Here is a 25381-nt window from a genome sequence, read left to right as displayed (position 1 = left end):
TTCCTCTCCAGCATCTGTTATTTCATGGTATATTGCCTCTGAACATGGAGGTTCCATTGTGCTGTCATGGTTAACAGTCATTAATACCTTTCTTGAGTTTTTTATAATCCCATTTTAAAGTGATCTAAGCTGGTGGCTATCAGTATCTCTTTCCAAATATAGCATCAGTCAGATCCAGAATTGAGCAAAGTGAATCCAGGTTTTCCTAGCAGAATTTGTCATATCTCCTAATGCAGTAGAAGGATCCGATTCATAAAGCCAGTGAGAATCAAATGGCTAAGTTTTTCCTGGCCTGTATCATTTCATGCTGTAGATGGGGAGGTTGTACCCTTGAAATATCCCCTCCCTCAGTAACCCCCTGAAAGAATGTTAAGATACTTGCCCCATTACAAATCCACATTCTTTTCATTGAATAGTAAAAAATTTTTTCATTTCCTTTCATTCTTAGTCTGGAGCGTCAAACTTCGGGGAGAAGTTTTCCCGGGTCAAGTTCTCCCCATCACTGACCCTCTTTGGTGGGAAACCTATGGAGGGCTGGATCGCTGTCACCATCAGTGGCCTGGTCACTGTCTCACTCCTAAAGCCTAATGGACAGGTGCTGACTTCCACAGAGAGCCTCTGCCGCCTCCGGTGCCGGGTGGCCCTGGCAGACATCGCCTTCACGGGTGGGGGCAACATTGTAGTGGCCACGTCAGATGGCAGCAGTGCCTCCCCTGTTCAGTTCTACAAGGTCTGTGTCAGTGTGGTGAATGAGAAGTGCAAGATCGACACGGAAATTCTCCCCTCGCTTTTCATGCGCTGTACCACTGACCCGGCCAGGAAGGACAAGTATCCAGCCATCACACACTTGAAATTCCTTGCTCGGGACATGTCAGAACAGGTGAGTTTTTCATTTTTGGATTCTAGCCCTCCCTCTTGAGATCTTGAAGCATGATGGAGGAGAGTCTCATCAGCTAAGTGGAACCTTCATGTACAGAGGCAGTGTACCTCTAAATACCAATCGCTGGCAACAGGGGATGTTCTTGCCTTGCTGCTGAGCTTCCCAGAAGCATCTGGTTGGCATCTGTTAGGATTCTGGACTGGATGGATCCATTTTTGTAAGCCCCCGTGAGGAATGCTCTTCCATTCTTTTGCCTAAGTGGAACTCCCATGTTTCAAAGCTGACTATCTCTGATCACTAGGTGTTAGGTGGGATTCCTGGAACTACCTGGTTGGCCTTTCTTGCAAACAAGATTCTGGGCTAGATGAAATCTTGGCAATTTCTTACATTTTTGAATGGGTCCGTTAACACCTTTTCATTATGATGGTTAAATAGAACTGTCTGAGGATAGGCTACTTCTGAATACTAAAGGGGATAAAGACCAGGGGAGAGCTTTGACTTTATGATGTGCTTGTGGGCTTATTGGAGGCATTTGGTTAGCCATTATTGGTAACAGGGTTAACCTGGGTTAGTTGGGCCTTTGGTCTAATCCACCAGAGCTGCTGTTAATAGGTGGAGGAGGAAGCTCCCCACTTGTGGCAACTGTGTTAGCACATCCCCCATGACGTGTGGTCAGCGTGTACACAGATTTATGTGTTAGTGTTCCTTATCTCACTCCTTGCTTGCCTCCAGATGCTGCTGTGTGCCTCCAATCAGAACAACAGCATTGTGGAGTGCTGGTCACTTCGGAAGGAGGGCCTACCAGTCAACAATATATTCCAGCAGATCTCCCCCACAGGTGAGTTTTGAGAAAAGGGCACTCCCTTGAAAGAACTTGACATCAAACGTGTTTTTAGTGGAGCTGTACTATGGCCGTACCTGTTGGTTATCTGCTGTCCTTCTGTTGGATGTTGAAGCCAAAAAAGCAGCTCAATTCGGTAGTGGCTAAAGACAGTCCTTCACATAATACATAATTATAGAACTCGCTGCCACAAGATGTGGCAAAAGCCACTAGCTTAGGCGGCTTTGGCCCAAATCCTGACCCATTTTCCAGCACTGGCATAGCTGTGCCAATGGGATGTGTGCTGCATCCTGCGGTTGGGGGACACTCATGGAGGCCACCTCAAAGTAAGGGAATGTTTATTTCCTTACCTAGGAGCTACATTGCCCTGACAGTGCTGGAACATGGGTTAGGATTATGCCCTTTGAAAGAGAGATGGGACAATTCATGGAGGAGGATGCTCTCTGAATGGGCACTAGTTATGGTGGCTGTATGGAACTTCCATATCTGGGGCAGTTGGTATCTGAATATATTCTTGGAGGGCAAACCACAGGCTGTTGCCTTCATGCCTTCCTTGTGAACTTCCTAAAGACACTCTGAAGGTTCCAAACAGACATCATGACTGATACTTATACCATACCTAGCCAATCCAGAGACATAACACTGCTTGTCAGTTGCAGAGGTTCATGTTGTATATGCCCCATTCTCTTTTGTCTCTGGGACCCCTGTGCTTGCCATCCTAGTTGACGTTGGAATGGGATCCAAAGCAAGGAGAGACATACAGAGCAGAGAAGTCATGAAAGATCTTAGTGTAGCTTGAAGAGGGAGAGAAAACAGGGAAAAATGTTGCTAATTCTGAGGAGGTGGGGGTGGGTGGGTTCAGGCTGGCCTGGTGGTTATTGCCAGACTTGCCAGGCTATTTCTCACTTATGCACAGACTTTTCCAGCTCCAATCCTTCCTCCTTTTTTGCAAACTACATCTTTTCCCCCCTCTCCGCCCCCTGCTGTTCCTCCCTGTTTATCTGTCCTCTTGCACAGCAGTGAGGACAACAACAGGGAAGATGAAAGGGAGAGCACTAATTGCTGCTCTTATACAGTAAATGACGGCATTCAAGTAAAAGCCAATCTGCCAGGAACAGTACGCTCTGGCTCTTGCCAGGCAGGAGGCAACTTAATAGGCTTGCGCTGCGTTTTAGATGCAGAGAATCCTGATCTGTACTGCCTGTTTGGGCGCATAATGGTATGTTAGACAACCGGTTAAACGTTATCCCCTACAAACCAGATGGCATTTAGCAAGCAGTCATTTCAACAAGTATTGCAGAGGGGGAGAAACATGCAGGCTTTCAGACTACATAGACGCCTTCACCAAGAAATCTCAGGAACGTTGGGGTACAAGCTTATATTTTGTATTTTCTTGTTTAAATTAAATGTTTTCTTTGTAATCCTCAGCAAAAATGGTAATGCTCAAATGTGGTTACTCACAGCTTCTCTGGCCAGACTGTCCCAAATAGTGGGTGTCATTGCAGCCAGTTGCCTCTTGGCTTGCAGGATGCTCTTTAACCACCCATCTCCATTTCTTTCCAGTTGGGGACAAGCCGCCAATGATTCTGAAGTGGCGCATTCTCTCAGCTACCAATGACCTGGACCGGGTTTCGGCTGTGGCACTTCCTAAGCTGCCCATCTCCTTGACCAGCACAGACCTGAAAGTGGCAAATGATACCAAGTTCTTCCCTGGATTAGGTGAGAAAGCTTTTCTGCTGGAAATCTGGAAGAACAGTTAGAAGTGAAGGGAAACCATCCCAAGTCTCCAACGTAGGCCATCTTTTCCAGCTTAACAGGAACAATTCTAAAAGGCGATATATGACTCAGATTTATTCCAAGTCAGACCTCAGTATGGTGTGTTCTGAAGAGCAAAGTTTCATACAAGGAGTCTTCCTTGGCCCTACCTGGAGATGCTGCCAGGGATCAAGCCTAAGACCTTCTGCATGCAAAACAGATGCTCTGCCACTAACCTGTGGTCCTTCACCATTGTAAGAACCTTTTCATAGGTCCCGCTGGAACCTTATTGGCTCCCTAATGTCACCTGAGCCATATTGAGTTGAGAGCTGCAGTACTATCCTCTGGCCAGCTACAATGGTGGTGCTGAAGGGCAGTAGAGAGAACATGGTTCCACTTGACCCTATTTGAGACATCCTGCTGCTTTGATGCACAGCTTTTTTGTTGTCTTTTTTTAGATCCAACATGCAACTAATTAAAAAAAATTACCTTTGGCCACAAAGCTGGCTGATTATCTGCTTTCCCTTCCAGGCCTTGCACTCGCATTCCATGATGGCAGTGTCCACATAATCCACCGCCTCTCCCTTCAGATGATGGCGGTGATATATAGCTCAACCTCCCAGCGCCCAGTTGATGAGCAGACCATTAAGAGGCAGCGGTCAGCTGGCCCATCTGTCCACTTTAAAGCTCTGCAGATGTCCTGGACTTCACTGGCCCTGGTTGGGATTGACAGTCATGGCAAGGTATATTCTGGGGGGCCCTCAGATTCTTATGGTTGGAGTAGCAAGAAACTCTAAAATTCTGTCTAAGGCAGACCAGAAGAACATAAGAAGCCTCCTGCTGAATTACACCAAAATTCAGTTTACCCAGCATCCTGATTCCAACAGTGACTGTCCAGATGCTTCCAGAAAGCTCACAAGTAGGGCTGTGTTCTTTGTCCCATGGCATCGGATTGTTCAGAGTGAGTCTGCCTCTGTAGTTAAAGGTTCCAATGAGCCATTATGATGAATAACTGTCAAAAATTAATCTCAATGGCTAAATGGAATTTCTGTATACAGAGGTAGTCTGCCATTGAATGCCAGGTGGTGGGCATTGCTTCTTGGCTTCCTGGAAGCATCTGACCTGCAATTATTGGGAATGGGATGCTGAAATAATAGCCAAACCTTTAACCTGCAAAATGGGATCTATTGGCTTTTCCTTTTCTAGGGATTTCTCTAACGCTCTGTTAAAACTGTCTAAGGGCCCAAGCCAGAGCAGTGCATGCCAACTCACCGCCAGCGCGCATTGTCGTAAACGTGCCGTAAGGCACATTTGCAAGCATTACCACTGGCCAAGTGCCAGAGCATGTCAGAGGCTGGTGCTCCACTGCCAGGCACTCCTTGTGAAGCGCCTGGTGGCGGGGAGGTAAGTCAGGGTCTGGTGGGAGGTGGGGAGGAGGCATTCTGGGGGGGCTGAGGGCAGGGGAAAGGTATGCTGGGGGGAGAGAGTGGGGTGGTACTGGCGGAGCCCAGCTCCGCCAAATCCAGAGCCCTGTGTCTGGCTGTGCCGCCCAACACGAGGTTTCTTGATTCTGTGCTGGGTAAAGAGTCGCCGCAGAGTCAAGTAGCCCCATTACAGGGCTACTTCCCTTACTCAAGGGAAGGGGACAAATGTTCCCTTCGCCCAAGTTGCTGCCGGCGACTGCCCAGTACGCACAGGATACCACGGCAGCCATTTTTGGCGCCATGGCAGCCCTTTGCACCAGGCAGCTCAGGATTGGGCTTTAAGCCACCAACCCATCACCACTTCTAGTGAAAGCCAATCCTATAAATTAATCACACAAGGTGTGGGGAAGGATTTTCTTTTGTCTGCTTTGAATTTGTCTCCAAAGGATCTCCTCTATGGAGAACTCGTGCAAGGAAAGCACCCTACAGGTAGACCACAGCTGCGATACAAGGACATCTGCAAGAGGGATCTGAAGGCCTTAGGGATGGACCTCAACAAGTGGGAAACCCTGGCCTCTGAGCGGCCCGCTTGGAGGCAGGCTGTGCAGCATGACCTTTCCCAGTTTGAAGAGACACTTTGCCAACAGTCTGAGGCTAAGAGGCAAAGAAGGAAGGCCCATAGCCAGGGAGACAGACCAGGGACAGACTGCACTTGCTCCCGGTGTGGAAGGGATTGTCACTCCCGGATTGGCCTTTTCAGCCACACTAGACGCTGTGCCAGAACCACCTTTCAGAGTGCTATACCATAGTCTTTCGAGACTGAATGTTGCCAATACATATATACAATACAATGCTTTGAATTTCCTACCAATCTGTTTTGTTAGGTAACTGCTAAGTTTCTAGTATTATGAGAGAAAAAGAAAATGCGATCTGTCTCTTTCTCCGTGCCCCCAACACTGGAAGCACGAGGACTAGGGAATTGCTGTCTGAGAACCTAATCCTGAGCTCAGTGTGCTGGCTTACCACTGGCATGCACTGTTGCAAACATGCCATAAGGCACGTTTGCGCGCCCTAACACGGGGCGAGTGCCTGTGCTAGCCTAGCGCTGGCTGGCGCCCAAGCTCCGCCACTCGGTGGTCACATGGCCCACCGAGCTGCAGAGAGGAAAGTGGGAGCAAGGAGGAGGTATTCCAGGGAGGTGGGCAAAGGGCAAGGAGGAGGCGTGCCAGGGGAGGAAGGGAGGGAGGTGGGACCAATGAAGAAATGCTTCGCACCTGACACAAAGGCTCTTACCTCACTGCCGACCTTTTGGTTGGTGGTGAATCGAGTAGGCCCATTGCAGGGCTACTCCCTTTACCCCCTTCTCCCGAGGTGCCTCCTGCAGCTGCCATGGGCACGCAGGAAGTGGCGGCAGTTTTTTTTTGGTACTGCTACAGCTGTGCATCCTGGGAGCTCAGGATTGGATTCTGAGTTGTTTGGTTTCTGATGCCAGGTTGTGTGAGTGAGCCAATTCACACAACTGTACAAGCTCAACATTTCTAGCGGGTGGGGAGGGTTTCTTCTGGGATCCAGTCAAGCCACAGTGTTTTGGACAAAAGTACAGCTGTATATGAATTTCCAGATTCCACAGATGGGTTGCCAACTTTTCAGATTCTGCTAATCCTTGTTTTCTATCACCCTCCCAGCTCAACATGCTCCGGATCTCTCCTTCCATGGGGCACAGTCTGGACATGAACATGTCTCTCCGTCATTTGCTCTTTCTCCTGGAATATTGCATGGTAACGGGTTACGACTGGTGGGATATCCTGCTTCATGTACAGCCTGGCATGGTGCAAAACCTTGTGGAGAAACTGCATGAGGAGTATATGCGCCAGAATGCAGCCCTGCAGCAGGTGAGGGGCGAGCTCAAATCTACCCCTGCAGGTCTCCAAATGTCATTAAGTTTTAACCAAGTCTTCAGTTTGATTCTCTGTCTTCCACTGTCAGTTTAGAATGTTGAGAAGGCAACAGAATTAACTGAACAGCACTGAAGTGGGTGGAGAGGCTATTTTTTAAACTGTCATTTTATTTTTGCTTAATTTGCTTGTAAGGAGTACTCCAAGTAACTCACAGCTGCAGAAGCACAACTGAAAAGAGCATGCTTGGAGTGCACAAATGTGCTATGTGAAATCATTTTGAAACTCATGTTAACTGGCCTGGTTTTCTTCGAAGGACTCAGAATTGTAGCATGACACCACAAGCTACAGTGTCAATTTTTGTCAGTCTCTCTTTGTATTTAGTTCTGGTATTTTAAAACATTTAAATCTTGCTTTCCGTTTAAAGCCAAGACACCCATGTGACTAACCCAGCCAAAATAAACATCACAATACAAAATAAAATTAAAATATTAACCATTAATACAGAAAAAAACATACGAACCAAACAAGAGAACAAAAAAGACTGTTGTTGAGTCAAAATGCTTAAGTGTCCCCATGGAATTGTAACGGTTATGTCAGAATGAAGCTGATTTTTAAATCTGTGATGTCGACGTTCTGTGATCTTTCTTACCAGGTTCTCTCCACACGCATCATTGCCATGAAAGCTTCTCTTTGCAAGCTGTCCTCTGGCACCGTGGCCCGGGTATGTGACTACCATGCCAAGCTTTTCCTGATCGCTATCAGTTGCACTCTAAAATCGCTACTCCGTCCTCCTGTCTTGAATACTCCAGACAAGAGTCCTGGTGATCGGCTCACGGAGATCTGCTCCAAGATCACTGATATAGGTATGTCCAAGAAAGCCATTTACAGATAATTTCGCAGAAAAGACCATGTGGTCAGCCTCCTGCTCCAAACCCATCTACCCTCTCCTTCAATCAATCCAATAACAAAGGTATAAAGTGCTTTTAAGAGTTTGAGACACTTTCTAGTGTCTTGTGGTGGCCTTGAGGGCACTACTGTCGAATAAGTAAATAGTATTATCCCCATATTGTAGCTAGGGAATGAGCAGAGATGGGTTGCCTAAGGCCAACCTAGTGAGTTCACAAAGGTGGCATGATTTGAACTGGGAGGTAGCTAACACTCCATCTGTGTAATTCAGGCTGCAAGCAGGTTCATGAACAGTTTCCTGCACAGCGAAAAATTTCTGTGTAACTCAAACAAGTGAGCCGGTACATGTGTTGAAAGGAAAGGCTGCCACGTGCTAGGCGTTAACTTGAGATTTCCCCCTTCTAGATATTGACAAAGTAATGATTAATTTGAAGACTGAGGAGTTTGTTCTTGAGACAGCTACCCTGCAGTCTCTCCAGCAGCTCATTCAGTGGGTTGGCGACTTTGTGCTGTATCTACTTGCCAGCCTTCCAAACCAGGTAAAGCCTTTGTCTGCACACCCTCTTTCCCCTGTTTGTTGTTCCCCCTATTTGTACACCCTCTCTCCCCTGTTTATCTTCAAGTCTGCCCTGCTGGCTTTCTAAAGCCTTATCAGGGACTAGTGTGATTTGTGGCTGAAATACCTGCAGTTTTAGTTCTTTGTTGCGATCGCACAGAGGCATAGGAAACCAGTGCCTGTGATGCTATCCCCATTGGATGGTTGGGGGTCTGGAGTTTGAGACCTACTAAGCTTGACAGGACACCAGGACATTGATAAACTTTACAAGCTAAAATGGGGGGATGAGAATAGTTTCTAATAATGATTGGTTAATATGATGTATTGAAATTATAACCTGCATAGATATTAATCAAAACATGTATAATTTTAGTATAATGCATTCAGATGGGTATGTGTTTTCTTGTTCTAATAATAGTTGATGTTGTCTGCCCTTGTCCCGACAGGGATCTGGTCCAGTGCGCCCAGGTCACAGCTTTTTGCGCGATGGGGCCTCCTTGGGCATGCTGCGTGAGCTGATGGTGGTGATCCGGATCTGGGGCCTCCTCAAGCCGAGCTGTCTCCCCATTTATACAGCCACTTCTGACACCCAAGACAGCATGTCCCTCCTTTTCCGCCTCCTGACCAAGCTGTGGCTATGCTGTGAGTGCTTTTTGTGGTCCTGCCAACTCTTGAAGCTATTGACTCTGAGTTAGGCAGCTTCCTGTGTCCCTAAACTGTGGACTGGGTGGACAGCTGTCGCATGAGTCCTCCCCCCCTGGGCTATCTTACGCGTCTCACAGAATGAGACAATAGCTTTCCTGACTCTGTCCTCTGCCTGCAATGACAATCTTTTCTCTCATGGCCCCTTATTTTAAAGGGGGTGGGGAACCTAAAATACCTGCATGTAGAAAATTAGCACACAAGGGTGAAAGGTGTAGCCTGAGATGTTAACTTACTATGTGCGAGGAATTGGACAGGGCTTTGTTAGGAATAAATCCACATTCTGTAGCAATGGAACCTGAATTCTGTGTTCAACAGAACTGAAACTTAGCAAAGAGGATTTAGGTTGCCTTGCTATGGAATAGTGATTTGTTTTTAGGGCATAGAGAAGGCCCAGGTAAAGCTGTGATATGCAATTCTGGGAACAGATCAGGGTGGCAGCACTTCCTCACGGTAACGAATGGCTCTTTAGAAGACATTTCATTCGAGTGTCTTCTTCCTGTGCAGGTCGCGATGAGGGCCACCCAAACGAACCAGATGATACCTTGATCGATGAGTGTTGCCTGCTACCCAGCCAGCTTCTCATCCCAAACATTGATTGGTTGCCTGTCAATGATGCTATCATCAGCAAGCTGCAGAACAAGCAGCTGGTCCGGCTGCAGTTTGGGAAACCCCCTGGGCTGCTAGTACATGCTGCTTCCCTGCAATTTGATGCCTTTGCCAGGTATGCTAGTTGTTGCTGGATGTTTTAAAACTATCTGACCATAGCAACTCTTTGGGGCAGTAAGTTCTACAAGTTACTTCTGCCTTGCATGAAGAAATCCTTTCTTATGGTGGGTGAAGTTCCTTCCAGTGCTGGGTAGGGCATGTTATGGTACGGGAAAAGCAGGGAGAGAGTTGTCTCCTCCTCTTCATAAGATTTCTTCCCCCCCTCCCCAAAATGGTAGGCAGTCGACTCTGAGCAAACAAGAGGAGAGATTACTCAGTGCAGTTTGTGGAACTCCGTACCTCAAGATGTGATGATGAGCATTAGCTTAGGTGGCTTGAAAACAGAATGAGAGAAAATCATGAAGGTGGAGAGGTCTATCACTGACTATCAGTCACGCTGTCTAAGAGGAGCTTCCATATTCAGAGGCAGTCTGCCTTTGCTGGTTGCTGAAGGGCAACAGGAGGACAGAACTCAAACTCTGCATAGCCATCAAACTCTGCTTCCACTGTGGAAATAAGGGTTCTGGACTAGATGAATCCTTGGTTGGATCGCTCAGGATGGCCCTTTTGAATCCATTTCTCAGATCAGGCTTCAGGTCCAAGTGGAGGAGTAGTATCTATGTGCAGAATGTCTTGCCCTTCCGTGTGGTGTAACCACAGCCCATTTTGAATTAAAAGATAAGGTTGCTAGATCAGTTGGCATTCTGACACTCTGATACAGCAAAGCTCATAGGCAGGGATGAGTTAATGATGAATTAATTATTTTTATTGCCCTGCTGGGGGTTTTAATCAGGCCTGGCATCGCTGTAAGGTAATTGGTTTAGCACTGGGGAGACACATTTTCGATTACCATTTAGCCACAAAGCCCAATGGATGATCTTGGGCCAGTTACTCTCTCTCAGTCCCAACCTACCATACAAGGTTGTTGGGAGGATCAAAAAGGAAGAACAACACATGCCATCCTGAGCTTCTTGGTGGGAACTGCAGGGCATAACATGTAGTAATAACATAAACTATTATGGACTGTCCTGATTGTTTTCTTTGGCACAGATATGTTTTCATAAATCTGTCTTCTTTCCACACTGCTCAGGGCACCTGGGCAACCAAAGATTGACCACTTGAGGCGACTCCACCTTGGGGCGTATCCAACAGAGGAATGCAAGGCCTGTACCAGGTAAGTTCCATGACATGCAGTAAGGGCAAAGACGGGTCTGAGGTTTACTTTCTCTTCCCAGGATGTTTGGGGAGCCTTTCAGCCCGATTGCCTTGTTGCCTGTTCACAGGTGCGGCTGTGTCACCATGCTGCGGTCCCCCAACAAGGTAACGGCTGTCAAACAGTGGGAGCAGCGATGGATTAAGAACTGCCTCTGTGGGGGGCTTTGGCGGAGAATGCCTTTCAACTACTCATGATGGGCCCCCTCCCGAGGTGGAAGGACAATGCTGAGAGGTAACTGAACAGTTCTGGGGATCCATTTAACCCTCTGCCATTTGAGAGTGAAATCTTGAAGGATTGGTGGGGCCTTGGAGTTCAGGCACCTGGATGGGCTCTTTCTGGGGCTTCCTTCATCTACCCTGCCATGGGTTTAAATGAGAAACCACCAAAGGTGAGGATAATCCTAGGAAGTTTTCACTGCCACCTGTGGCCCTCGCCACTTCCTTCAGAAAGCAAGTATTTTGTAAATAAAAGTTGATTTTTGTACAAACACTTCAGAGTTAATGATTTTTCTCATCTCCCCTCTCCCACACCGAAGCAAAAGGAGCAAAACGTTGATTCCCAGCATGATCAGCATCACGGAGACTTGGCGCACTTAACATACTTTCTCACTTGGCTTCTGTCCCGCTATTACGATTGTCAGAAACAAAACAGCTGCACCAACTTCTAGGGTGAGAGAAAGAGGAAAACATCCACAGATGCCACAATTTTTATTTTGAAGGTTACCCAATGCACTTCCAGCACATTTTCATGTACAGTTATATAGTCTGTCGTTCTTTTCTTCTTCAATGCCGATTTGATACAATAATCTTTGTCCTGGTGTGATTGACAGGTATTGTAGCCAGTGGAAGCAGTGCATTCTGGGAAGTACAGGGCCAGTCAGTGCCAGTATCCTTTATGTCTTCTAAAGCCCTGTTTCACACTGTGCTTAACTTTCTGGAAATATCTCCGTTACGTTATGGGTGATGTTACTGTATGATATGAAGCTACTTTATAGTGAGTCAGCCCCTTGGCTCCTTTTGCCTATTATTGTCTGCACTGACTAGCAACAGCAGTCCGGAGTCTTTGCCCACCTTATGTGGTGATGTTGCTAAGGATTGCATGTAGGGCCTTTGGAGAAAGTAGCTTCTCCACCATGGCAGACCCTCCCCAATTCCTGTTTATCAAAGGTACTACAGAATACACATACCTAGTCCTGCCATGCCAACCTTTTGAGGGCTAACAAGCATATGGATATGTTAAAGCAGAGCTCTGCAACCTTTTTTGTGCATATGGACAACATCTCACAAGTACCATAACCTCTGGGGAAGGCTGCTGTATGTGGGTGTGGGTGACTGGCCACACAATTGATCTCCAGTTGCTTCTGTCTTCTGCCCCACTTTTCTCCTTGTTTAACCTGTATCTCTTTTGAAGGGATGAAATAGTAGGTCCTGCAGGGGGCAAATGATAAGAGAGGGCTATTCCCTTCATGCCCTGCTTCTGAGCTTCCTGAAGCATCTGGCTGGTCAAACTTCAAAGAAGGATGCTAGATCAGATGGAGAAACTCTCTACAAGATCCAGCAACACATTTCTCTCACCTCCACCTTAGCAGGAGCTATTCCTTCAATATGTTTGAAGGGGACATTTTTTTCCTCTGGTTGTTTGGGTTCTTTACAAAGGACTGATCTGTTTTTGTACACAGTCTGCCGCATGCTTTAGTCACCTAACCATATGCAATTAATTCCATCTCTCGTCTAACATCTGCTCCACTCATTTTCCCCTAGATATTCTCCCCTCTTCATTTGCATGTAGGACCCTCATAAGTCTAATTGTTGCTTTGCTGCCAGTGCTCTTAATTGCTCCTCCAGGCTCAAGTTTTCAAGAAGCTTCAATAATATCCTGTTTTGAAAAGAAATTTCATTTGGGCTGCTCTTAGACAACTGCAGAATGAGAATGTGCTTTCACATTTTTCCTGATTGTGTCCACGACAGTGCTTTGAGCCCAAAATGTAATTGGGCAACAGGTGAAAAACTAGAAAGTTGCATCTCAGACCCTACAGCAGCCATTTTCAACCATTTTCAGCTCACGGCACACTGTCAAGGCACTAAAGTTGTCAAGACACACTCATAGTTTTTTACTTAAATTACTACAATACAGTTAATTTTTAATTAATACAATTAAATCATCACATGACAAAGGGCACAGTCCTAACCAGGACTACTCAGAAGTAAGTCCTCTTTTGTTCAATGGAGCTTACTCTCAGGAAAGTGTGGTTAGGATTGCAGCCAAAGACTAGGGAGGGACATTGGGGGTTAATGTGCCTGTGGGACTTACTTCTGAGCAGACATACCTAGGCTTGGGCTTTTGGTTGCGCTCTTTTTTTCTCAAATACAGGAGCAGGCACTTCTCTCTCCTCTCCCCCACCCCACCCACTCTCAGAGGCACATTCCCCCATCTCATAATTGCAGTTAGCACCTCTCCTACTATCCCTCCCCTCACGCCTCTGCACCTTCCAAAGGTCCAGAATCACTTGCCTCACATTCTCCCCCCCAATTGCCTGCTCCTGTATTTCAGAAAAAAGTGTGACCAAAAGCCCAATCCTAGGCATGTCTACTCAGAAGTAAGTCCCATTATAGTCAATGGGGCTTACTCCCAGGAAAGTGGGGCTAGGAGAGGATCCTGAGAGCCCAGCCCAGCTCAGGCATGTCTACTTAGAAGTAAGTCCCATTATAGTCAATGGGGCTTACTCCCAGGAAAGTGGGGCTAGGAGAGGATCCTGAGAGCCCAGCCCAGGCATGTCTACTCAGAAGTAAGTCCCATTATAGTCAATGGGGCTTACTCCCAGGGAAGTGTGGTTAGGATTGTGGCCCAACTCCCCTCCTCGAAACGGCAAGGCAGGGAGGTTCTTTGGAGAGCTGCAGGCAATTGTGGCAAGGAAAAGGAACTTAGGACCCTCAGCCAGCCCATTCTTAGGCTTCCTACTTGCTTGCCTGCCCCGGCTCCCTCTTCTCACTCCGCCCAGACCTCCTCCAGGCTCCTCTCCATGCCCAATCAGCACACAGGGCAGACAATGGAGGATACCCAATCCTAGGTGTGCCTACTCAAAAGTAAGCCCCATAATAGTCAACAGGGCTTACTTCCAGGTAAATGAGGATCTAAAGCATGAGGGTCAAAGCAGCTGCTTCTGCAGCTGCTACCTGCTGCCTACATCCTCTGGCCCCACCTGAGGCCCCACCTCTGGCACACCTGAGGCTGCCTTATGGTACACTAGTTGAAAACTGCTGCCCCACAGGATCAGACAGGGATGTTCACCTTTCTTCTGTGCTGAGCCATATGTTTTCCTACAACATTTGTGGAGTGACCCGTTGTCTTTCACTGAATCTGTTCAGAAACCCACCTTTTCCATTCAATCTTTAGGCCATGTCTCTAATGGCAACTAAAATGACTGCATGTCTCATTGTTGCTCAGATGTAGTCCTAGGTATATATTTTGCATTTTTTTAAGAACCTGTTCCCTGCATACAATTTTTCCTGTCTGCTGATACACTTGATTGCAAAAGGGACCCAGATCCTTGCCAGCCAGGGTCAGCAAATCTGTGAGGCCGACTGAGAAAGTCGCCTCAGGTAGCAGATTGGCAGGGGGTGCCCTCCCATCTGTCAATTTACATGCCTCCACTGTTCCTCCTAGAATGAATCTTTCACCCTCAATCAGGTGACAAGGCGAGCACAGCAGCTTCCTCTTGTGCTGCACATGGCTTCCAGCCAGAGGCATAAGAAAATACCAGATATGTATAAAAGAGTAAAGTCCAAATTTCTTTACATTCACAGGAAGTGCATGAAAACGGAAGCTCTCCAGTAGGGCACTTTCATTTGTTTCTTTGGGAAATAAAATGGCCCAAATTGCACCCCACAGCTAACGGGATGACTTGCTGCAACTAGGGCAGGATTTCAATCTTTGGCAAATTTTAATTGCTCAGTTGCTCCCCTCTAGACACAACCCTGCCACTGCTAGGCACATGCTGAGATCTGGACTTTAGTTACATCACTCTAGGCCAGGGGTGCCCAAAGTTTTTGGCAGGAGGGCCACATCATCTCTCTGACACTGCATTGGGGGCCGGGGGGGGGGAAAGAATTAATTTACATTTAAAAATTGAATAAATTTACATAAATGAATATATTAAAGATGAACCTATATGGATGAATGAAGGTCTTGCAAAAGATCAAGGCCTATAAAAGGCCTTGTACAAAGCAAGGCTGGCCTTTCCTTCACTGCCACATCACAGATGTAAAACAGCAAGCAGTGGAGGGAGCCCTCATCCCGCAACTCATGCAAGACGTCAAACAGTTGCTCTCATGCTGAGAGCAGTTGCGTCAGGCCAGTGTGGGCTCCAACAAATTTCCGGAGGGCCAGAGGCTCATTGGAGACTGGGTGCTCCCTGAGGGCTGCATTGAGAGGCCTCGAGGGCTGCAAGTGGCCCCAGGGCCGGGGTTTGGGCACCCCTGCTCTAGGCTAGGGGTATCAAACATAAGGCCTGCAGGCTGGATGTGGTCCCCAAAAGCTCTTTATTCCCCCACCCCGGGATAATTGGGTTCTCCCAGCACTGCCTTTCAGCATACCACTTCTGCCAAGGCTCTGGGAGGGAGAGATGGAAGGAGGCCTCAGAAGGCACCACAAGTTAAGGGACAGACCTAGAGGGGTGATGCTACCAAAGTGCTGGGAGCACCCAATTATCACGCAGGCTGCACTTTCAAGCATAGCTGCTTCTCCCAAGGCGTTTTGCAGCTCAGCAACTGAGAGATGGTCTGTGAAGTTGCGCCTCGGCAAAAGCAATCCCTGGACAAAAGGGAGGCCCGCAGGATAATTGGACTCTATCAGTATCTCACCCCACTGGGTCTGCCCCTTACTTTGTAGTGTCCCTTGCCTTCTGAGGCCTCTTTCTGTCTTCCCCTCTGAGAACCTCAGCAGTGCTGCTGAATCTTCATGGGGGCGCTTGATAATTGGGCTCTCCCATATCTTGAAAATACGATCAAGATTTGCATATTTTCTGTGGTTTGCAGCTAATGAGTTCCATCCTGCCATTGTTAAAAGCATATACATAGTAGCCTGTTAAAAGTACAGGTCTGTCACATTTCCCCCAATGCAGTCACATACCATGGTAGCATCAAGTCTAATATATGAAAAATAAAATACTGCAATGAATGGGGACCCACCTGAAATTGGCTCATGACCCACAGTTTGAGAAACACTGCTCTAAGCAAACTTGGAGCTAGAAAAGATGGCCGCCACCATGTTACATCACTTCTGCCTATTTTTCAATCAAAAGAATGGAGGAAGCTGTCAGGAACATGGCAGCCTCCATAGTGGATGGAGTGTACAGAAACAACACGGCAACCTCCATACAATAGATTTCAATGAGGGGGTGCCATTTTTTCATTTTTAAAATGTCCACGCTGGAAGCATGCTAGTGGCATGCTGAAAACATCACGTCTGCATTTTTTCTAGGTTAAAAAAAAAAGGAACGCAGCCAGAGAAAGTTTCCCTAAACATTTGGCCTCCTGTGAGGAACCAGCCAGCCAGCTGTGCTTTGAAGGAAAGGAGGAGAAGGTACGGCTGCCACTACCAGTTGGTTTTGTAAACCCCATGGAGATCATTTGAATTAAAAGGCAGGGTATAAATCTACACATAGATAAATGTGGTGAGCCACCTGGAAGGCTTCCCTTGCAGGAGAAGTGTGAGACACAAATGTTTTAAATAACTAAATAATTAAGTACTGTACTTCTTTGCCTCCTGAGATGAATCTAACTGCCAGCTAGCCAGCAATGTCCAGAAAGAATTGTGAGGAGGGAGCATCTGGGGGCCCCTAGCAGTGGGGAGGGAGGTGGGCACCTCTGTCCAATTTCCTCCGATGAAGAGCAGCTGTCCAGAAAGTCGGCACATCATAGCGTCACTAAGCTTGCTAGGACATGACTGTTGCGGGGGCATGGCTATGGAGGTGTCATGAAGAGCTTTTGCACCTGAAAATTTACCACAACTATGTAATGTACATTAAAAAAGACATTTATTTATAGGCTGGTTATGGTTTTTTGTGGTGGTTTTGTTGGTGGAGGGGGAGATATTCCGCCCCCCAAATGCTGAAGCAAACATTTTTAGCAAAGGTACCAGGCTGGGAGAAACTTGCTAATAGGGGTATCTGGGAGAAATAAAGTAATATTGCTCCATTTTGTTATTAAAAACTTCAATAGTTTCTTTATCAAGTTGTTAAAATCTCATTTGTTTAGTTATTCACTTGCTAGTATTTAATTCATTGTATAGCTCCCATTTGTTTTTTATTTACCATTGATTTCAGTGAGAGATTTAGGTGAGTCTAACTTTAGTTTTTTGTCTATTGAATGAGGATGATATTGGGAGGGGGGATTATACTACCCTTTAAAGGGTCTGACCTGCCAAATGTCAAATAGCTACAAAAACATCCTCTCTTGATCATCTACATGTGTTTGTCTAAAGTCAAGCAAGTCTCCCATCCTGTTTTCTGCTATTATGATTTTGCCTAAAGCAGTTCCTTTCTATATGGGTGTTTATAATAATGAGAAATATATTCAACACATTTTGCATCTTAAACAGTTGGTGATGGCAAGTCACCATTTGTGAGATTGGCTGCAGCCTGAACTCCATTAATCCATTCAACATAGGGCGGAATCCTAGTATAAATTCCAGGCTTCTTCCAGTTGCCACAGATTCGGGAGCCAGTGGCTACAACCCCCACAGCAATCCCGTTGCAGATGAAGGGTCCTCCGGAATCCCCCTGGGGGAAAAAACAAATTCGGAAGGATTGAGAATAAACGTTTAGATTGGAACTCTTCTAAAAGTGTGCCAGAGGCAGGCCAAAATGGCACAAACCTTGGTGGAAGGATAAGGAGGCTTTTGTGCTCTGCTACCACTGTGGTGCCCCACCTGATCATGTCCCCCACACTATTTTTATTGAAAACTTCCATGGAAAACCAAAGGAAGGGTTTTTCAATAAAAATAACATTCAGGAACAGCCAGTGATCTGGTAGTAATTGCAAGGGAAAAAAAAAATCCCACCATGATTTTATGCCATTTCAGCCTCCTTATCACATGCTTTTTAGAACAAATGAAAAAGAGGCCACATTATACATTTTTTAGAATGTGTGATTTGGCCCCTAGTGTAATTAACTTAAAATCTGAAAGTCCCTGTTTCAAATATCACCTCTTCTATGAACTCATGAAGGGTGCAAACCTATACATACTTATTCGGGAGCTTAAGTGCCACTGAGCTTAGGGCGCAATCCTAACCAACTTTCCAGCACTGAGATAACTGTGCCAATGTGGTGTGCACTGCATTTTGCAGTGGAGAGGTAGTCAAGGGGGCCTCCTCAAGCTAAGGGCATGTTTGTTACCTTACCTTGGGGGCTGCATTGCGGCTAAGTCAGTGCTGAAAAGTTGGTTAAGACTGTGCCCTTAGGCAAGGCATGAAGTGAACTTAGGCAAGGCATGATTCCTTTAACCTCAGTCTTCTCCATCTGCTGTATGGGGCTAATGAAACTGTCTGTGTGGCAGGACTGTGATCAATACTGACCAATTTTTCAGGACAGTAGTAAAAGTGAAATAATGTAGGCAAAGCGACTCTTCCTCAATAAAGATACATTTTCAGAGCGCATTGGAATTGCTACCAGTCTGTGCAGCTCTGTTCTTTTGGGGCTGTCCAAGGACAGCCAAGGATTGTATCCTTATCTTGAAACTGTAGGCCCGAATACAAGTAGCACAGAGAGATCAGTGGATGTGGTCCATTCTGTTTTCCACATATTCACTCCTGTCACATTCTACTGCACTTACCTTCCAGTTTAATACATTTTTGCCTGGCCCACAGGTGTGGGCATTTGGTCCCTGTTACGTATAGTGTATGCAAAATTGGGCAGAAATGACTTAATTGAGAGATTTTTAAATTGATGTTGGAATTGATATACACACATTCTGTCAGTTTTCTCCTTCCATTTTTTTCCTTGTAGGTTTCTGATGCACTTTGCGTATGCACACTGAGTATTGCATCATGGCTCCCAAAATGATAATGATGCCACTGCATGATCGTATCGGTACTCCATTTGTGAGTTGCAGTTTAACGGGCGCACTGACCCAACCCACAGGTGCACTACTACTCCTTTTCTGCATGGTGATTAAATCGAGCACTGATCTGGCCCATGGTGGAATCGAGATTCCTTGTTTTGTGTTGTGATGTAACCAAAGTGCCTGTGTGCTGCTGAGCATCAGGAACGTGCAAAGAGAAAAATCTGCTTCAGATTGCACAGGAGATGCAGTAGCCTGGACAAAGTCCGGAAACTAAGGAAGGCATAGGTCCGTGCCATTGGAGATGTTATCAGGTGATTGGAAACTTCAAATGCAGGAAGAAACTGAGATGGAAAAATGTTGTAAGTGTCTATATGAGTTGCACTGGGCCATGACTTCATCCTTGCTTCTCCCTCCCTCCCTCCCTCCAAGGAGCTACTCAGTAACTGTGGCTATCAATTGAGCTACTGCCAGACTGATGGATTCCTAGCTGCTCCTCTCTTCCTTTTGCTTGCCTTGCTGCTTTTGTTCCTGTGGCTTTGGGGATATTCAACTTTTCATTTTTAACACTTTCCAAGGACAAGATTTCAGGGTCAGAAGATTTCAGGGACAGGTCATTGTCCAGGCCTGGCTTGGGTGTCAGGACACTATGTCTGCTTCTAGCAAGGGAGGCCAGGAACGGATGATAGCTTTTTTCAGAGAGCTGGCTGAATGAGATCTCTCTCAGTGGTACTTCACTCAGGCTGCAATCCTAACCACACATTCCTGAGAGTAAGCCCTATTGAACAAAATGGGACTTACTTCTGAGTAGACATGGTTAGATTGTGCCCTCATTCTGTTTGCACTGCAGCTCAAAGAGGTCAGGCAGGTTTTCCATATTACTTCCAAAAGCTGCAGCACATGTTTGACCAGAAGTGACAATGGGAGAAAGAAAAACATATTGGTGCATCATGGGAAGGAAGGGTGCTCTCAGACACCTTCCAGCACTCTTTAAAATGCATACTGTTGTCTCTGGCTGGACAAAGACATGGCTAGCAGAAGCTGCCAGATCCTCAAGACCACAGCTGTCCTCAAAACAAGGACTGAATAAAGGGATTTCTTCCTATTATGTTCCTTTTATGGCATCACAGTTTCACTCTGTGCTGTGCTTTATTCCTCCTCAGTTCTTTTTGAACTAGGAGAACTTCTAGAATTTCCAAAACAGGTGTAGGCACAGTTTGCCAGTTTTCAGTTAATCAGCATCTTCTTCTCCCATGTGTTACTCATGGATAAAACACTGCAGAAGAAGGCATCTCAATGTGATGATGTGTACAGTTGCATCCAGAAAATCTTTTTGTATGGTGGACTGGATGAATTTTTTGGTCTGACCCAGAAGACCAATTTTTTGCTCTTCTTATGTTAGGATTACCGATGGCTACCATTCATGAGAGCTATCAATGGAGCCTCCATGTACAAAGGCAATCTGTCTTTTGAGTACCAGATGCCATATAAACAAACAGGGGAATGTCTGCCACCTCTATGTCCTGCTGATGGGTTTTCTGTTGATGCATCTGCCTGGTTACTATTGGAAACAGGATATTGGACCAGATAGATCATTAGTCTGATCCAGTCAAGTGCTTTTATATTCTTATAGCCCTACATGTAAACACAGAGGTGTAAACCCAACAGGAGAACTGATCCACAAAAAGTTTTCTGCTCTGTTCCCACCAAAAAAGGGTTTAGCTTAAGGCCCGGTACCTTGCAGGAATCCTTCTTCCTAGACTCTGCACACATCATTTTCTCTGTAATGATGCCATCATGGCGGGTCCTCCCATTGCACTCGCTCCGGCTGATGACGCCCAACTCCACGTACTGCAGTGTATCTGGAAGCCTCCCAGTGTTGCTAATTATGCCCCAGCCAGCCACCTCACATCGAGTCCCTACTGGAACATCCCTGTCTTCTCTCTGGAAAGCCAAGATCTTCACATTCTCGTTGAGAACCACTCTCTCTCCAAGCTGGTTTGGGGAAGTGGCAAGGAGGAAAGAGATAATTCAAAGCATGAGATCTATGGCATAATAGATACCTGTAACCACTTCTCCAGGCTGAGATCCTGAATGGTCACAAACATTCTTGCTGCTCAGGGAGAACATGTCAGCAGTAGAACACTGATGTGCAGAGAAATTTAACTGAAAGGGGCATTTGACTGATAGGAGATCTTTCAGAGTTGTGTGTGTTGTCAGGAAGCTTGGGGGAACAATGGAATGAAAGCTGGAATATTAGGGAAGACCAAAGACAGCAGAAAGAAGCAGGGAGAGAGATGGCAACAAGGTGAGTACGGGCAGAGCACGACTAAGGAAGGATTATATATATCAGGAGTGTCCAAACCCCGGCCCAGGGGCCAAATCTGGACCTCGGGAGGATTTTATCAGACTCTGAGGTTCCCCAGACCCTCAGGGCTAAAACTAACTCAAAAGATGCACTTCTGGGTATATACCGCATTCAACCACTAGAGGTGCAGAATGTAATGCAATGTAATGGAAATAAATTATTCCATTACGTTGCTTACATTCAGCATCTTGGAGTGGCTGAATGAGATATTTATGGATTCTAAGAGACGTGGAATATAAATGTAAATATAATGTTAAACTTAAAGCAGAGCAGAAACTGAGACAAAAGATTGAGATTTGTGTAGTAGGTTGCTTGATGCCTTTTCAAAATCTATTCCCCCCTTTTTGCCCTCTGCTCCCCTCCTCCTTCCACCCCCACCCACTTACTGCATTCAGTCAAACTCTCAGCACATTGGTCCTCCGTGTATTTATTATTTTCTGGCCCTCGACACTGTTTCAGATACATGATGCAGCCCTCATGCCGAAAAGTTTGAACTTCAATTGTGACAAGATTGGTCTTTGCAGAATGTTTTCCTGATGCACACGTGTGCTCCTGCACATTGTTTAAACACTGCACAAAAGATTCTTGATACACTGGTATGTACAATGACATCAGGATGGCTATTATGTAGTGGTTCATCAATGTGCACGAAAGCCATGCAGAGCAGGAAAAAGCAAATACACTGATGGAGTGGAGAGCTGTGGCAAATGGCACATCGGTAATCTTCTGAACATGATTTGGAAACTAAACATGGAAACAGTGAAAGATACCCCATGCAACCGTGTCACTGTGGAACTATTCCATAATCCAAAATCTGGAGAGAAATTTGGAGGAGAATTTCAGTAGCGTCTGAGCAGGAAGCCACAGTAAAAAGAAACAATTTCTCCAGAACATTTGGTTTGAATCAGAAGTGTTTATGTGAAATTTCCATGTGGAGAAGAGAGAATAAACAAATTACAAACAAGAGATTATCAGCAGAAGTCCTGCTAGACCGGATGCAATTTAACTTTGACTTGTAAATCAAATCTATATTTTAATAACTGGAACACAGAGTTTGTTGTCACAAGCTTAGCAATAGAGTGAAGATGATTAACTGACTGGTTCTATTCATGTTCTTAGTGCAACTTCCTCCCTCCCTGGCCCCAAGGGTTTAGGTTTACTTTGCTTAATCTGGTCTGCAATCTGAAGTCAACTTACTTGAAAGTAATTTGTACTGAAATTGTTGAGACTTGCTTTTGAGTAAGCATGCTCAGAATTGGGCTGCAAAGTTAAACTTGATATGCTAAGGCTGCCTTCCTGCACAAGTGTACATGGGAGTAAAATTCCATGTAACTCAGTGGTTTGAATCAGAAGTGTTTATGGAGATTACAAACAAGAGATTATCAGCGGAAGTCCTGCTGGACCGGATGCAATTTAACTTTGACTTGTAAATGAAATCTATATTTTGATAATTGGAACATAGAGTTTGTTGTCACAAGCTTTGTCCCGGTTGAAGATGCATAAAATTATGCTGTAAAGCGGCAATCCCAGACATGTGTACAGGGGCGTAAACGTCACTGAACTCTACAGAGCTTTTTTCCAAGTAAACATGCATAGGATTACAATGCATGACTACCAAGAGGATACCCACCTGGACCAGTAACAGGTCATCGTTGTTGGTCTCGCTGCTGCTGCCAGGGTGGGGAATAAGTGCTTGGACTTCATAACGATGTTTGCTGGGTTCAGTCCTGGAGAGAGAATGTGCTCCCAAGAGGACTTGCCATGTTCCATTTCCCCTATGAAAGAGACCACATTAAATTTGCATTGTTTATTTCTGAACCCTGATTACTGTCCGGATTCAGAATCTAGAGCAAAACCTAGCTACGATTTCTGAAAATGTCTTGAAAAATTTCCTGTTTCTTTTCAGTTTGGACCTATTCCAGCCCCATAAAAAGAAGTTTATACTTTCATGTAAGCTTCCCCAATGTGTCATGTATAGTAGGGAATGCTTCTTCTAAGATGGAGTCATCTTTTCTCATAGAGTAGAGCAGGTCTCTAAACTTTTAGGCCAGAGGGCCACATAAAATATCTGGCATGGTGTCAAGGGCTGAAAAATAAATAAATTTTAAATATAAAATTTAAATACATTAGAAAGCCTCAGAAAGTCTAAATGTCTTCAGACAACCCAAAAACTTCTGGTTTCTCAGGAAAACCAGGAAGTGATGTTTTAAGACCTTTAGAAGGCATTTTTAGAGGAGGCGCATGGCCTTCCCCGGCTCTCAGAACACCCTCCAAACACAACTGGAGCACAGCTCTGGTCACATTCGGCTGAGTGGGCCAGAGGCTTGCCACAGGCCGGATGGAGGCTTGTTGCAGGCTGCATCTGGCCCCTGGGCCAGGGTTTGGAGACTCCTGGTGTAGAGTGTGCCTCTTCTAATGCTCTTCCTGCCCAAAGAAGGGAATGTCACTTCTAAAATGGTTCTAACCACCTGCAGATTTTTATATGTACTCTGAGTGTCTGTGTGAATTTAACCAGTCCAACAAAACATTACAGTACTCATTTTCCTTCCTTCTCTAAGACTGCCAACTTTCCAGTTCTTTACTGCATCTGTGCCTTTTACAGCAACTCAATGATCAGGTGATGTTTCATCTCCACACATTGAAATGTTCCAGCTGCTGATTCTACCAGATCCAAGCTATTACTAATAGCATACAAGGAGGCCTAGATGCTTCCCCCCCTCCCCCAGTGAGTTGATAAGCCTGCTTCCTTCCTGCTTCCTCTTACGAAGATGAGCTGTCCTGTATTTGCTGCTGCTGGAATATGGTATTTTTATCTTTTGGATGAATGTAAATTGTTGAATCTCTTTCACTGTCAATAGTTTTTATATTTTTATATTCTTTGTTAGCCACCATGAGACTATTTAGTGAAAAGCACTTTATGAATGAATGAATGAATGAATGAAATATTGAAGGATACAGATCATCTTCTCTTCCCCCCTACACACACACATACACCTCAGTCCCAAATCCTACAGGCGTCAACCTGATGTCAAACCTCTTGACTTCTCTGCCAACCACCAGTGAGCAAAAATAAACATAGGGCACAGTCCTAACCAGGTCTACTCAGAAGTAAGCCCTATTGTGGTCAATGGGACTTACTCCCAGGAAACTGAGGTTAGGATTGCAGCCATACTTACGCATCCTCCAAGCAATGAGCAGCGCTCAGTACCCACTGATCTGCAATCAGGAATCCACCACAGACATGTTTCCCGTTCAGCTGCAGTGATGCCATGTAAGGTCTCCGGTGCGGGGGAGACTCCTGGCCCCCAAGAATACGACCTCTGGGACCAGCCCCTAAGGGGATAACAATCCAGAGCTTTATCTGATGCTGTGTTGTTCACACAACCTGGAGTCAGCTCCTGATCTTGCATATTAACACGTTAATAACTAAACATTTGGTCAGAACTTTGAATTATGGCCATGACCACATACATCTAATATACTATGGATTCACTGTTATCACAATAAATCTTTTCTACCATTTACTTGATATATTCACTGTATCTCATTTTGTGTTTTCATAAAATTAAAAGTGGCTTGTTCTGATTTTTATTTCAGGAAAAAGTGTGTGCGTGCGTGCGTGCGTGCGTGCGTGTGTGTGTGTGTGTGTGAGAGAGAGAGAGAGAGAGAGAGAGAGAGATGCTATCTACTCTGATGAATGTTGGGAAGGGACCTGGCTCAGCAAGCCGCTAAATGCTAGCATTTAGAAGAGCTCAGGTTTATTCCCTCACAGATAGGTCTGGGACAGGCCCTGGAGCCTCAAACCCCAGAGAACCACAGTCATTGTAGACAGCTAGGTGGACCAAAGCTCTGATTAGGTATAAGGCAGCATCATATGTACTCTTCGTTTTAACAGGGCAGCAATCCTGCTGGAAACTACTCACCACATGCTGAGAAGGTTCCCAAGAAAATGATAAGAGACCAGAAGGGAAAGCCACCCATCATCACTGCACTGTTACAATGAAGCTTCCTAGAATCCAGAGGTGACTTCTGGCTCTGTTGTGAAGCTCTGAAGAAGCTGAGTCCACTA

At 45.7% G+C, this 25381-nt stretch overlaps 2 protein-coding genes across 4 annotated transcripts in view; one reads left to right on the top strand and one right to left on the bottom strand.

Moving 5' to 3' along the window:
• The window catches only part of MED16 (mediator complex subunit 16), a 23669-nt gene extending 4716 nt beyond the window's left edge, over nucleotides 1-18953 (top strand). The window contains exons 5-16 of one of the 3 annotated variants that reach the window (XM_066635100.1): nucleotides 449-880; nucleotides 1613-1718; nucleotides 3285-3440; nucleotides 4008-4219; nucleotides 6586-6792; nucleotides 7451-7661; nucleotides 8110-8243; nucleotides 8707-8902; nucleotides 9470-9686; nucleotides 10761-10844; nucleotides 10954-11117; nucleotides 18890-18953. In XM_066635100.1, coding sequence (XP_066491197.1) covers nucleotides 449-880; nucleotides 1613-1718; nucleotides 3285-3440; nucleotides 4008-4219; nucleotides 6586-6792; nucleotides 7451-7661; nucleotides 8110-8243; nucleotides 8707-8902; nucleotides 9470-9686; nucleotides 10761-10844; nucleotides 10954-11080 — 2082 coding nt within the window. In that variant the 3' untranslated portion in view covers nucleotides 11081-11117; nucleotides 18890-18953. Of the gene's footprint in view, nucleotides 1-448; nucleotides 881-1612; nucleotides 1719-3284; nucleotides 3441-4007; nucleotides 4220-6585; nucleotides 6793-7450; nucleotides 7662-8109; nucleotides 8244-8706; nucleotides 8903-9469; nucleotides 9687-10760; nucleotides 10845-10953; nucleotides 11336-16364; nucleotides 16938-18889 lie in introns of those variants that run through there. The other 2 variants (XM_066635101.1, XM_066635099.1) reach the window with 2 other exon arrangements.
• CFD (complement factor D) lies at nucleotides 16904-25381 on the bottom strand. Its single transcript, XM_066635103.1, has 5 exons — nucleotides 25236-25381; nucleotides 24489-24645; nucleotides 22943-23087; nucleotides 20682-20939; nucleotides 16904-17664 (listed from the first exon to the last, which is right to left on the bottom strand). Exons 1-5 carry the CDS (start codon nucleotides 25294-25296, stop codon nucleotides 17476-17478), a joined length of 810 nt encoding a protein of 269 aa, XP_066491200.1. The 5' UTR covers nucleotides 25297-25381; the 3' UTR covers nucleotides 16904-17475.

Source organism: Tiliqua scincoides, chromosome 8 (assembly GCF_035046505.1).
Source record: "Tiliqua scincoides isolate rTilSci1 chromosome 8, rTilSci1.hap2, whole genome shotgun sequence".
Lineage (NCBI taxonomy): Eukaryota > Metazoa > Chordata > Lepidosauria > Squamata > Scincidae > Tiliqua > Tiliqua scincoides.
This window is presented reverse-complemented; position numbering and strand designations above follow the sequence as displayed.

Bases quoted from the DNA above. Each gene is read 5' to 3' on its own strand.
- CFD (XM_066635103.1), bottom strand. From the start codon at position 25,296: ATGATGGGTGGCTTTCCCTTCTGGTCTCTTATCATTTTCTTGGGAACC. The intron at 20,940-22,942 runs GTGGGTATCCTC...TCCCCAAACCAG, and splicing joins ATGACCTGTTACTGGTCCAG to CTTGGAGAGAGAGTGGTTCT. The intron at 17,665-20,681 runs GTACCGGGCCTT...TTTTTCCCCCAG, and splicing joins GGAAGAAGGATTCCTGCAAG to GGGGATTCCGGAGGACCCTT.